Source organism: Scatophagus argus, chromosome 17 (genome assembly GCF_020382885.2).
Source record: "Scatophagus argus isolate fScaArg1 chromosome 17, fScaArg1.pri, whole genome shotgun sequence".
Lineage (NCBI taxonomy): Eukaryota > Metazoa > Chordata > Actinopteri > Scatophagidae > Scatophagus > Scatophagus argus.
This window is the reverse complement of record NC_058509.1, coordinates 15,244,169-15,256,696: the sequence shown is the minus strand read 5'-3', so window position 1 is coordinate 15,256,696 and position 12,528 is coordinate 15,244,169. Positions and strand designations below refer to the sequence as shown.

The 12,528-nt window shown below is 40.9% G+C and overlaps 2 protein-coding genes across 2 annotated transcripts in view; one reads left to right on the top strand and one right to left on the bottom strand.

Moving 5' to 3' along the window:
• The window catches only part of dlgap3 (discs, large (Drosophila) homolog-associated protein 3), a 118,546-nt gene extending 113,002 nt beyond the window's left edge, over positions 1 to 5,544 (bottom strand). The window contains exons 1-2 of the mRNA XM_046417738.1: positions 5,404 to 5,544; positions 5,091 to 5,190 (exon numbers count right to left, since the gene is read on the bottom strand). The gene's annotated coding sequence lies outside the window, so the exon portion shown is untranslated. The remainder of the gene's footprint in view (positions 1 to 5,090; positions 5,191 to 5,403) is intronic.
• gja4 (gap junction protein alpha 4) lies at positions 2,496 to 9,197 on the top strand. Its single transcript, XM_046417739.1, has 2 exons — positions 2,496 to 2,678; positions 5,432 to 9,197. Exon 2 carries the CDS (start codon positions 5,441 to 5,443, stop codon positions 6,590 to 6,592), a length of 1,152 nt encoding a protein of 383 aa, XP_046273695.1. The 5' UTR covers positions 2,496 to 2,678; positions 5,432 to 5,440; the 3' UTR covers positions 6,593 to 9,197.
• Positions 9,198 to 12,528: the final 3,331 nt, after the last annotated feature.

Sequence of the window (12,528 nt, the reverse complement as noted above, 5' to 3'; positions counted from 1 at the left end):
CTCTGTGGAGAGGGGAGAACCTTCAAGAAGGACAGCCATTTCTGCAGCACTCCACCAATCAGGCCTGTATGGTGGAGTGGCCAGATGGAAGCCAGTCCTCAGTAAAATGCATATGAAAGCCCATCTGGAGTTTACCAAAAGGCACCAGAAGGACTCTCAGACCACGAGAAACAAAATTCTCTGGTCTGATGAAACAAAGATTGAACTCTTTGGCATGGATGACAAGCGTCATGTGTGAAGGAAACCAGGTACTGCTCATCACCTGGCCAATACCATTCCTACTGTGAAGCATGGTGGTGGTAGCATCATGCTGTGGGGATGTTTTGCAGCAACAGGAACTGGGAGACTCGTAAGGGTCAAGGGAAATATGACTGCAGCAATGTACAGAGACATCCCTGCTGACAACCTGCTCCAGAGTGCACTGGACCTCATACTGGGGTGAAGGTTTATCTTCTAACAGGACAACAACCCTAAGCACACAGCCAACATCACAAAGGAGTGACTTCAGGACGACTCTGTGAATGTCCTTGAGTGGCCCAGCCAGAGGCCATCTCTGCAGAGATCTGAAAATGGCTGCGCACCGCCGCTCCCCACCCAACCTGATGGAGCTTCAGAGGTTCTGCATTGAACAGTGGGAGAAACTGCCCAAAAATAAGTGTGCCAAGCTTATTAGGATCATACTCAAAAAGACTTGAGGCTGTAACTGCTGCCAAAGGGGCTTCAACAAAGTATTGATCACAGGGTGTGAATATTTATGCACATGTTATATTTTTGTTTTTTTATTTTTAATAAACTGGCAATGAGACTGTAACATAAAATGTGAAAAAAGCAAAGCGGTGTGAATACTTTCTGAATGCACTGTAAATACATCCTCTTACAGTACACACTCTGTTCGCATCTTCCAGGAGAAAGGCTTCTTTTGAAAAGATGCATTTTTCTGTCCAATATTTTGCTGAAACTTGCCTTAAAGTTTTGCATCATATCTGTAAGGTCTATCAATGAGTAAGCACAGAGAATCTGAATTATAGCATCTTGGGCTTGTTTGGGGTAGCTATAGGCACACATGTACAAACAAAGCCAGCTGGCTGTCTGAGCCTGACAGACAGACTGTACACTTCCACAAAGCAAAGGGTGGCCTTAGTTTGCATCAGCAAACAGAACTCCTTCTGATAACTTAACCTTGATGAGATGAAATATCACTAGTACAAATAGATTAATTTGTTATTTGAATGGGCAGAACTGACACTATTAAAGGTGGTATGGTATCAGGAACACACACACACACACACACACATACACAATAATCTAAAAAATCGGAGCCTTCATTATCAGATGTAAACCTTGCCTTACCTGAGAGTTAAATTCAACTAAATACGCTGCTAAAATATGCTACCTGTGCTACCTACTTAGCACGTGCTTTGGTACATATATGTAGCTGTACAGTAAGAAAAAGTACAGCTAATAACTAATAGCAAATACTCCATTGTATTCAAAAGTGTTCTAAATGTACATAAGTAGCCTGCTGGCAACAAAAAGTATCCAAAGTGCTCACTATGCATAATGCCCTCTGTCAGTGTTATATTATTACGTCATCAGAACATAATATACATTAACCTGTAATTTATGAGAGAAGAAGTGTAAGGGTGAGTACTCCAAAACTGTAGCTACCTCAGGGCAGTACTCAAGTCAGTAGTAGTTTCGTCCTGATCTTTACTTAGATTGAAAACACAACATCCTTTACATGAAGGATACCATCGCTGAGGCTGATGTTAAAAATGCTGAAAGTTACTTCAGCTGTGAGTTTGACCATATGGTGCAGGTCATAAGGAGGTCAACAAACACACCTCACACCTCGGGCAAAGCTTCATCAATCGGAGCGCCGTGTACTTCTTTTAAATAAGGTGACTGGCGCCATTGCGTGGCATAATGGAAAATTACACGAGTCTGTTTGGCATTCAGACGGTCCGTTATTCATCGTTTGAGTCATCATAAGTCGTCTGCTGAGATATAAGACGTCGCCGAACGGACAAAGACAGAGAATATGATTAAATGTATGTTAAAAATAATAGCCTTGATTAAAAAAAACAAACAAACAATTTATTATTTTTTTAAAAAAATTAAAAAAAAAATCATCTGGAGGAGGCTTGTGTGTTTGCTTTCAAAAGAATAATATAGCACTTGGCATCTAAGCAAAGTTGTAAGTTCCTCTAAATTATAAGAGTAGTTTATCGATGTACTCTAACGGTGCTGGAAAACTGTGAATGAAATGTCTTCTTTTTTTTCTTTTTTGCCAAAACGTGACATTTAAGTCCATCTCTCTCTTTGACCATTCCATAATTAATTCCAACCTTTAAATAACCGGTCAAAAGTATGGCAAACATATTCGTCTGTAATGATAAGCCTACAAAACGGTGGTCTTTAAACTAAAGTTTAACTGCTCCGAGTTCATCCATCCCATTTCCTGGAAGAAGTTCCTGAGGGAGGATCCAGCAAAGCAGGCATGGGAAAGTTCTCCCAACTTTTTCCGATTACATCGATTCTTTTTAAAGAAGGCGAACATAAAGCGAGAGGAACTGCAGACCGCTACTGGAAGCTGCGGAGGGGGACATCAAACGCACAGTGAGCGCTGAGGCCATTAAGCCAATAAGGAGACAAACCCCTTTTCACGAGAGAGAAAGGTAAGGATTTTAGAGTATGACTACTAGATTTCACGTCCATTTGTGTCATATTCTTGTAAGTAGTCTGTGTATTAAAATGTACCTGTGGTTCTCAGCTGTTGTGAGTGAGTGAATTGTACTGTGTTTGACAGCAACTCAAGTTATGATATGTCCACAATGTTTGGTACACTTTATAATAACTTTTATCTGTGCCTTTGTTTTTATTGTTACCTTTTTTATTTAATAGTGAACTTTTTTAAAGTCCTGTCTATCGTGTTCTGTCAGTCAGTCAGTGTAGATGGTAGTGAGTCTCTGGTCCTTAATTTGATTCAAACGTTATTTCGATTTTACCGGAATGAGTATAATAAGACAGATAAGATAAAAACGTTACTATTCATCATTTAATTTTAAAAAACATTCATATGTAGAATATCTTGTCAGCGTTTCCTAAGCATTAACCACTGTCAGCGTGACAGGTATTTAGTCTTGCCTTGTTATAGATTTTTTTTTTTTTTTTAATTTCTATAAGGTTTCTTGAAACAATTTAAGAAGTTTAAGTGTGTTAATATGATGGCTAGTGAATTCAAAATGAGTCATATGAAAAGCCTCTTAGTGTCACAATCCTGTAGTGTCTTTGACACTAATGATTTCTTAGTTATAGTGTGTTATTGTATTTTCTACTGGGATATACACTATATAGACAAAAGTATTGGGACAAACAGGGACTTTAATGACATCACATTCTTAATACATGGACAGCTTCTCAGCTATATCAGCTTCTAAACATGTCTTTATGGACTTTGCTTTGTGCACTGGGACACAGTCATGCTGGAATAGAAAAGGACCTTCACCAAACTGTTGCCACAAAGTAGGAAGCATAGCATTGTCCATAATGTCTTGGTATGCTGAAGCATTAAGATTTCCCTTCACTGGAAGTAAGGGGCCGAGCCAAAACCCCTGAAAGACAGTCCCATACCACACATGAATTCAATAATAAATAGGTGTGCCCCAACACCTTTGTCTATAGAGTGTAATTAATACGACTGTACATAGTCTTATTTTATATTATTCTTATCTATCTACTCCCAGAGGTAGATCAGTGTGTTATCAAATGATAACTGGTTATCCTTTTTGTGCCTGTTCAGCGGGCCAGCCTCCCTGACTGATTGTCTCATCTTATCCTATCAGAAAATTTTCCATTTTAACCATAAGGGAATTTGTTTTTTCTTCATAGGAGAAGAAATAACAGAAAAGCATAAACAGTCTAAATAAATAAACAAGTGTGACAGTAGTGTCTCAACTCCCCCACACAGGATGTTTATTCAGATGTGTGTGCGCGTGTGTGTGAGACCGTCCACATGCATGAGCTTCCCACCACCAGTCACTTTCTGTGTCATTTGTCAATAACAACTTCCACTACCCCTCCACTAAGGTTTAACTGACTCATAAATTCAACTGGATGAAACAATTCTGTAGTCATGTGAAAGGTTGAGGGGCCTCTCTTTTGACGCAATCACTTCAGCTGTACTGTGAACAGTGAAAGCGTACACTATTTCCACCCATATTAAATGTTAATTTTAGCACCATGTGTTTTTGTTTTAGTTCATTTTAGTGTATAGAGGCCTTGTTTTTCACATTTTGATGTTGAGGATTTGGAGCCCAAACACACGACGGTATGAAGTCATGGAAGAACTAATAGGGGGCTGCAGCCAGATACATGTGTTCCTCAAAAAAAAAAAAAAAAAAAAAAAAGAAAACAACACAAAAACACTTTCATACTGAAAAAGTTTGGAGTGTCTTCAAGTTTTTCTGAGCTCACTTGTTACTTATAGAAATAAATGAACACTTATGTGGTAGCTGTGCGTTTATGAAAACCCTTGAGAATTCCGTCATGGAAATAAAACATACCAATGAGGTGTTAAGTGGCATATTCAAGCCAGTCTGTTCACTAAAACTAGCAGTAAATGAAAATGTGGATAAACTGTATGACCTGCACTACATCTACAATGAGACCTACGGGCTGGTATAATGGGGTCTGAGCAGCCGATACACATTTTAACAAACATAAAACAAGCATTAAAAAAACATTAACATTGATGTAACTAAGCAACTCTGCGTAACAGTGCTGGTACACTATATATTTTTTGTACAAATTGACTTGAAATTGAAATTTATTTCCAAAACAAATTATGACACGGCAGCCATTTTACATGCAACAAGAAAAACAAAATGTGGTTAGAAAGTAATTACTCAGGTTAGGTTAATCTGAAATAATCTATTATCGAAATATTGCTGTTACTATCAACATGAGATCACATTTTTAATTTAACCATGCACCCTTGATGTTAAACACGTTTGCCATTTGTAACAAACCCAACCACTTGAAAATACGTGGAAAATTGAGTTAGATGATGTTAAGGATAGACCTCCTACCTCAATAGACTTACATGCCTTTGGAGGTGTGGCTTCCTTGGAACAATATAGCAGTTGTGTTGCTGCATGACTCCAATGAACAACAGCAACCATCATGTATCTGTGGAACACAGGGATGTGAGGTTATTGATATGCAATGTACACATATTATAGTGTCCCCAATAGGGTGAATACTGGTCAGTTTTATGTGTGTCCAGGTTTACACAAAATTACATCACTTTACTTTTACTTTATATTCTAAAAAAAATGTTTTACAGAATTTCTGTGTGCCTTAAAATGTTAATATCCCAACCATTATCTCATTCTCCCCTACCTGTCCATCTGTCCACTGTTCTTCTTAGGAGCAGAGGATGTCCAGAGGTGACTGGTCCTTCCTGGAGCACCTGCTGGAGGAGGGCCAGGAGTATTCGACAGGCATTGGCCGCATCTGGCTCACTGTACTCTTCCTGTTTCGCCTGCTGGTACTGGGAACAGCTGCTGAATCTGCCTGGGATGATGAACAAACTGACTTTGTCTGCAACACGCGCCAGCCTGGCTGCACTGCTGTGTGCTACGACAGAGCTTTCCCCATTTCCCACTTTCGCTACTTTGTCCTGCAAGTCATCATAGTCTCCACGCCGACCATCTTCTACTTTGGATATGTGGCTTTAAGGGCTGGGAAAGACAAGAAAGAACAAGAGGATAAGAATGAGAAGCAGGCAGAAGAAAGCAGAAGTAAAGGAGGAGAAATTGTTATAGAAAGAGACAGTAACTATGCGACTAAAGACAATGCAGAAAAGAAGGAGAAACAAGAGGATGGTGGCAAATGCAGAAAAGCTTACAAGGTCCCTCCTGTGGCTCCTAAACTGAAAGGCAGGCTGCTGTGTGCATATGCATTCAGCATCCTGTTGAAAGTCTTTCTGGAAGGTGGCTTTATTGTAGGTCTGTGGTTCCTTTACGATGGGTTCTACATTGCAGCAAAGTTTGAGTGCAAGGGTTTCCCTTGTCCTCATACGGTGGACTGCTTTGTCTCTCGGCCCACAGAGAAGACCATTTTCACCATTTACACTCAGGTGATCGCTTCCATCTCCCTGCTTCTCAACCTCATTGAGCTGCTCCACCTCCTTCAACTTGCCATCTCCCATCGACTGGAGAAACATTACTACACCCAGCACCAGGACCATCTACCTCAGGCAGAGAGGACAACAGCACGAGAGGAGATTCCAGAAGTCGTAACAGAGCCATCACAGTCTTGCAAAACAGCGAGCCATGTTAACCTCCCTGTCCAGAGTAAGGCTGCACGTTACTCCAACCCCTGTGAGAGCTACAGGGATCTGGCGATAGAGGTGAACTGGGGACCTGGTGAGGCTGAGAGTGACCCGCTTCCTACTTATGTGAACTGCATGGGGGCAATGAGGACCACACATTCACCAAGAGTCCATTATAAGAAACACACACACCACACTGGGAAAATCACTAAGGGTGCCCTTAAGGGACACTCAAAACAAAAACATTATGTATGACACGGTCAGATGGGGTAATGTGTTACTTGTGACTGTGAAAGCTTTGTTTGATTTCTGAAACTTCCACTTTTTTGTAAATACTATCTTGCACATGACACTTGACTATCAGGGTTGCATGGTCAAACAACTATTGCACTGTGAACCTTATGCCTCAGAGGCAGGCGGAGGTTCGAACCAAGATTTGCCAGACAAACTGACCTATTCAAAACAAATCATTTTGAGAGCATTCCACAAGGCAAAGAAAATGAGGATCCACCATGAAGGAAGATACAGTCATAATATGCCTTCATGTTACGTTTAACGGCTTTTGGTGTTGAATGTAACAGGGGGAAATAAAACACTGCATCAGGGGGATATTGTTTGAGTGCATATGGGAGAGTATGCAGCAGGGCCACATTTCAGCATATTCCTCTGAGATTTGCAGTGTAACCCTTGGAGTTCTTTCAACCCTTCCCTCCCTCCTCTCCCATGCCTGTGTTCACACTGTGGAATGAATTGGTCTCTGGATCCTGCTCAGCTACCAAGTGGATAATGGCTACGTGGATGCAGGCATGCATGCATGCACACGCACAATGTGCAATTCCCCCCTTTCACCCAGTGAGTTTTGGTCACTCAAATTGGGGTTATGGACTGGGGAAGAGAAGGGGAGCCAAACCATGAGAATCCTGGGATCGTAAATGACTTCTCATTGGCAGTGACCACTGTATTTTAGCTCTGAAGAAAGAGGAAGAGAGAGGACAACTTCGTATTAGATGGCAAGAGCTGAATAATGGAGAAAAGACAAGTATCTGGTTTGAAAATCAAACCTTTTGGGAAGCTCGAGAACCTAAAAAATGCATTAGTGATTGAAAGATTAATGGACTAAAAGCGGTACAGAAATACAAACGTAATGAAAGGAAACAACTGTCTGAAAACTGTATTTAATGTTTAAAGTAATGTGAAGAAATACCAGTGCTAATATTTATTACTTTGTGTAAAATAAAATACCATTAATAAATAATGACACCATGAATTTAGGATGGAATTACTCAACAAATTAAAAGTCTTCAAATCAATGACAAGCTGCATCATTCATGTTATACAAAATAGATTAATGGTATACAGAAAACACATTCCAATACACACTGATGGGTTGTGTATATTGTGTGTATTGTCTTACTCCTTTGAGAACAGGGATGAGATTTCTGTGTGGGGAAAATGTCTCTGAAGTGTGTAGTGCTTCTTTGTCCAACCATACACTTTCCACTATCCAAATACTGTCACAATACAGAGGCACTGAATCACTCAAGAGAAAGCGTTTTGGGGATAATAGAAGGACGGAGGTGTGGAGAAATAGAAGAGCCTTACAGCGTATTAAATGCACCAGAAGGGAAAAAAATGGAGGGAAATAACTTAGATTTAATGGCTGTTTTTAAATCTCTAGTTCTGGCTGTATAGGGAACAAAGGGATCAATTATATGCCAGTAAAAGTTCATACAAGGTGGAACAGCACTTTCTATTTCATATCCCCCAGGGGGTCCTGACTGTGAACGCCGTTTTCGAAGAAAGCGATTGATAAAATCCAGAGCTCAGCGCCTTCCACAAAAGGTGCTCGGCCAGGCTCTGAATAAAATGTAGCCATACATCTTCTCAGGGAGGCAGCCGCCGCGCTCTGCTGTACGGTGCTCATTTCCACCAATTTACCGAACTGTCTCCATGACGATAAGGAGTTATCTATAGCAGGAAAGTGGGGTTATGGGAAATATAAGTGAGACAGGTTCTCATGAAACAAACAGCTTGAACTGCGTGAGGCCGAAAAAGAACTGCAACAAGAAGCTGAAACACAGAAATTAAATAAAGAATCTAACTTTTGCTGCAATGTTATCAACATGTTTTATGGATTAATAATAATAGGAAGACTCAGATTCATTTCCTCAGAGTGGAATGTGTTTTTACCGTTGGCAGCCCATTCCTGTGTCAAGGATAAATTGGCAGATATTGTTGAGAGAACAATCCAAACAGAGCCTGTTGAAGCTTCCCAATTCGGTGCCTGTTCACAAAAACTTGGCTGGCATTCCCGTGCAGCCTTGTTATCTCAGTGCATGTATGCGCACTTGCATGGATGTGTCAACAAGATTTGTTCGTGTGTGTTTTCGCAAAAGCCCAGGGGTCACAGAACAGATTGCTCGGGGGCGACCCACACCGGCCCTCTGCCTGCCAACCAAAGCCGGCAGTGGAGCAGCGGCGCTCCCTTTTGCATGCATCTTTCTTAAAGCCAACCAAGCGGGAGAAGTCATACACCCTGCTCTGTTCTTTCCACAGAGTAAACTCTCACCTCCTGTTCAGTGAAGCAAATATAAACCCAAGATGAGAACAACAGAGCAGCTCACAGCCATTTACTTCTCTACAGTCGGTATCTACCCACCTGAAAAAAAGTGCAGCCCTCCTATGAAGCCCCCCAACTGCGCAGATGAAAGTGATGTTATGGCTACATGTTCTTCTGTTAGGACAACAGGACACAAGTCAAATGCTCCCCCATTCATTGGCTTGATTATCTGTTAGTCACGTCTAGACTATTTCCCAAACTCAGAGCAATCAAATCAAACACACACTGCTTTCAGAGGATGTTTCAAGAAAACTTTGACAATGGAGGTATATGCTTGCATAATATTTTGTGTGGGACCCACTAAGTGAGATGACTGCACTCTGTGTGACATGTCATCTTTTTCTGTTATACATGCAACCTCTGGGATAAGCTGCCCTTCTCAATGTGCTTCCTGACATTGTTGAAGTCACTGCTGATGCATTTCCTCACTCTGTTGGTGAAGCCACATGCCGCCGGTCACACACAAAGAAAGACAATTTCTCAGTTTGGTGAATGAGTGTACACATACACACGTACACACGTACACACACACACACACACACACACACTGTGCACAAGATTTTAGACTGTAAAGCAATTCAAAATACTATCAGGTACCCTACAGGTTTGAGCAGGTCTTATGAAAGGCCAACTATCATGCCCAGAGGCAAATTTCCTTTAGCCAGGGTGCTACAGCCATGCCCTGCACCAGGTCCTGGAAGATCTTTAAAGTGTCCACCTATGTGCCTGGCCTGTCCAAAATGGGCTGCTCAGCTGTCACATTTCCTGCCAGCAGTATTGCTGAAAGCCCTGGGAATCTTCAGGAAGCTCTCTGAAGAGAAGGCACTTACCAGTACACATAGACACAGGGCTTAAAATAGCAAGCTACACGGTCAATGAGGTTAATCAAAGTAAGGCAATATCTCTTTATTTGCCTGTAACTGGAAGTAATGGGCCTTGAACTACAAAACAGTTTAGTGTTTATGTTGTAGTGTGTGTCTGTATGAAAGGCGTACAGTGCCGGGTGTGCCAGCTCCCTTTTCATTCGATTTACATACACCCAGTATGGACACACAACTTTCTCTGTATCCATAACAAAGTCACGTGCAAGCACCCAGTCTTTAATTTTGGCATTTGTGCTACTTGACAAAACACCGGCAAAGCGAATTGAACAGGTCCTAAATTTAAACTCTGGACAGGAAGTGGGTCTATATCTGTTTCCTCTTCCAGTATTGTTTCTCCCCAGGGATTGGCCATTGGGGATTGTTCACCCTGACAATGGAGCTGCAGTGGGCATTGTTGCATTGTTTGTCCAGGCTGCACTGTGTTTTTGTTGACCTAATGTCATGGCCACCCGATCAAAGACCATTGAAAAATAAGGGAAATGGACAAAGTGCCGGCTGTGCGGCTGGAGTCAATTAAGAAGGCTGGTACCACTTACAGCTCAGTGTGTGTGTGTGAGTGTGTGTCTGTATGAGGTACAGTTAGGGTTTACATAAGCTCATGCTTGTTTCTTTGTTGGTCTCCCTTAAAGGGATAATTTTTTTAAAGTGGGGTTGGATGAGATTCTTATCCATAGTCAATGTATTATCTACAGTAGATGACAGTCGGCAGGCTGCCAGTTTAGAAGAAGTAGCAGGAGTACTGGTATCTATGTTAAGCACTGCTGTTGACTGCTGTGTGATCCAGCAATGAAATGTATTTTATTCACATAAAAAAACTGAACTATCTGTTTAAGCTGTCAGGATGACTATGAAATGAGTGAGTGGAGAGTGACATACTACAAAGTGGGGCTATAGAAAATTGGGGAAAAAAATTTAGCAGTCAAAATAATCTCTAACTTTCTTCATTGTGTTTTGTCTCCTATCTGGCAAATGAATTACACTAAAAATACAAGTGTGGGGAGGCAGAGAGTGTGTCTGCAAAGATAACAGAAAGAACAACTACACAACAACCGCATGGACTAATCAACAAAAGATTCACAAGGGCTAGCATCTGCATGGGATTATTTACACCATATTATAATATATGCATTATTAACACCATAATATATATATATATATATATATATAGTGGCCATCATCAATACCTGTATATCATGACATCCCTATTATGATGCTAGTTCAACGCAGCCGGGCTGTCTGCTTTAGGCTGTATGCAAGGTCACATAAAAAGGCAACTTTGGTTCATCATTTGACTCTTCTTATTACAAACTGGAATGATAGCACTCTGCCCATTTAGTCAAAAGGAACAGGTAGAATATGAATATGAAGAATGATAAATATATATTAAAAAATATATGGCCAAAATCAACACTGTTGCAAAATTATTGTCCAACTCAGTTCCCTTCAGCTCTATAGACAGGCGATATTGTTTCCAGTGGAGCTCAGTCAATATGCTCTGCTAGACTGTGGGGCTATTCTACCCACCAAGAACAAAACCACAGACAAGCTAGCAGTGAGCAGGAGAACATACAGCAAAATGAGAGCAAATAATAGATAGGTGGCGAGAAACATGACTCAAAATTAATGCTAACGCTCCTTGATGTTACTGTTGGATGTGTAACTAGGTAAATGTCGGCTAACATGTTTTTCTTGTGATGAATTGTCAGTGTTTTCAGCTTGTTCTGCTGCTCCCAAGCAGCCAGAAACAATGGCAAATAATAATAAAAATAATAATAATAATTAACAGATGCAGCTTTAAAATCATCTTAATTCTCCTTCAGAAATGATAAAAGATGGACTTGATGAACTAATTTGCTCCATGAGGACAACAACAATATATTGGGTTCAGTCAGTAAAAACTGTGTTGTGAGAATTTTATATAGATAATTTACTTCTCAATTTGAAGGGATGGGAGGATTACTGAATCAATAGTTACAGCTCATTGGTCACTAAAACAAAAATATATATGACATCTAACATTTGATGTTGGAAAATTAGTTTGTCTAACCATATTATGCATCCTGGCTGTCAGAGAAGTTCAGTGGACAATTTTATCTGCTTGAGTGTTCCTGTGAGAGTATACCTGCAAACATTTATACTTTGATTTCCTGTACACAACTGTGAGATCCTTCTGTGCTTTTTGTCTGTGTATAGGTTTGACATACAGCAAGACCTGTATTCCTGTATTCTGTGTATGCGAATGTGTGTGTGTCTGTCTTCAATGGAGGATGTGATGCCTCTCAAACAGGCAGGCAGCTCTATTGTTTCTGCGGCAGAGGGAACAGCGTCTCCAGCCTGTCCACTCAGGATGTTGGATTGGACCTCCTTTGAAAAAAAAAAAAAAAAAAAAGGAACAACCAGCATCACTCACACCCATTATCCCCATCATCCAGCAAGAACAATGGAGCACCTTCAAACACCCCCCTCCTTTCCCAGGAGCCTCTGTGCTTGGTTCCCACAGTACTGTCCAGTTCTGAGGATTTGGCCCATTGTTAGGACGGCCGACCTGTCTTCTGATTATTCCCGGGAGGACGCACACTCCTTGTTAACTCTCTCTCTCTCTGTGTATAATTTAGCCTCTCCATACTCACTAGTTTCACATGGAAACTTCCACCAGCTTGAAGTAATTGCCACTCTGAGCATGCACA

Coding starts and splice junctions, on each gene's coding strand:
- gja4 (XM_046417739.1), top strand. CDS start 5,441: ATGTCCAGAGGTGACTGGTCCTTCCTGGAGCACCTGCTGGAGGAGGGC.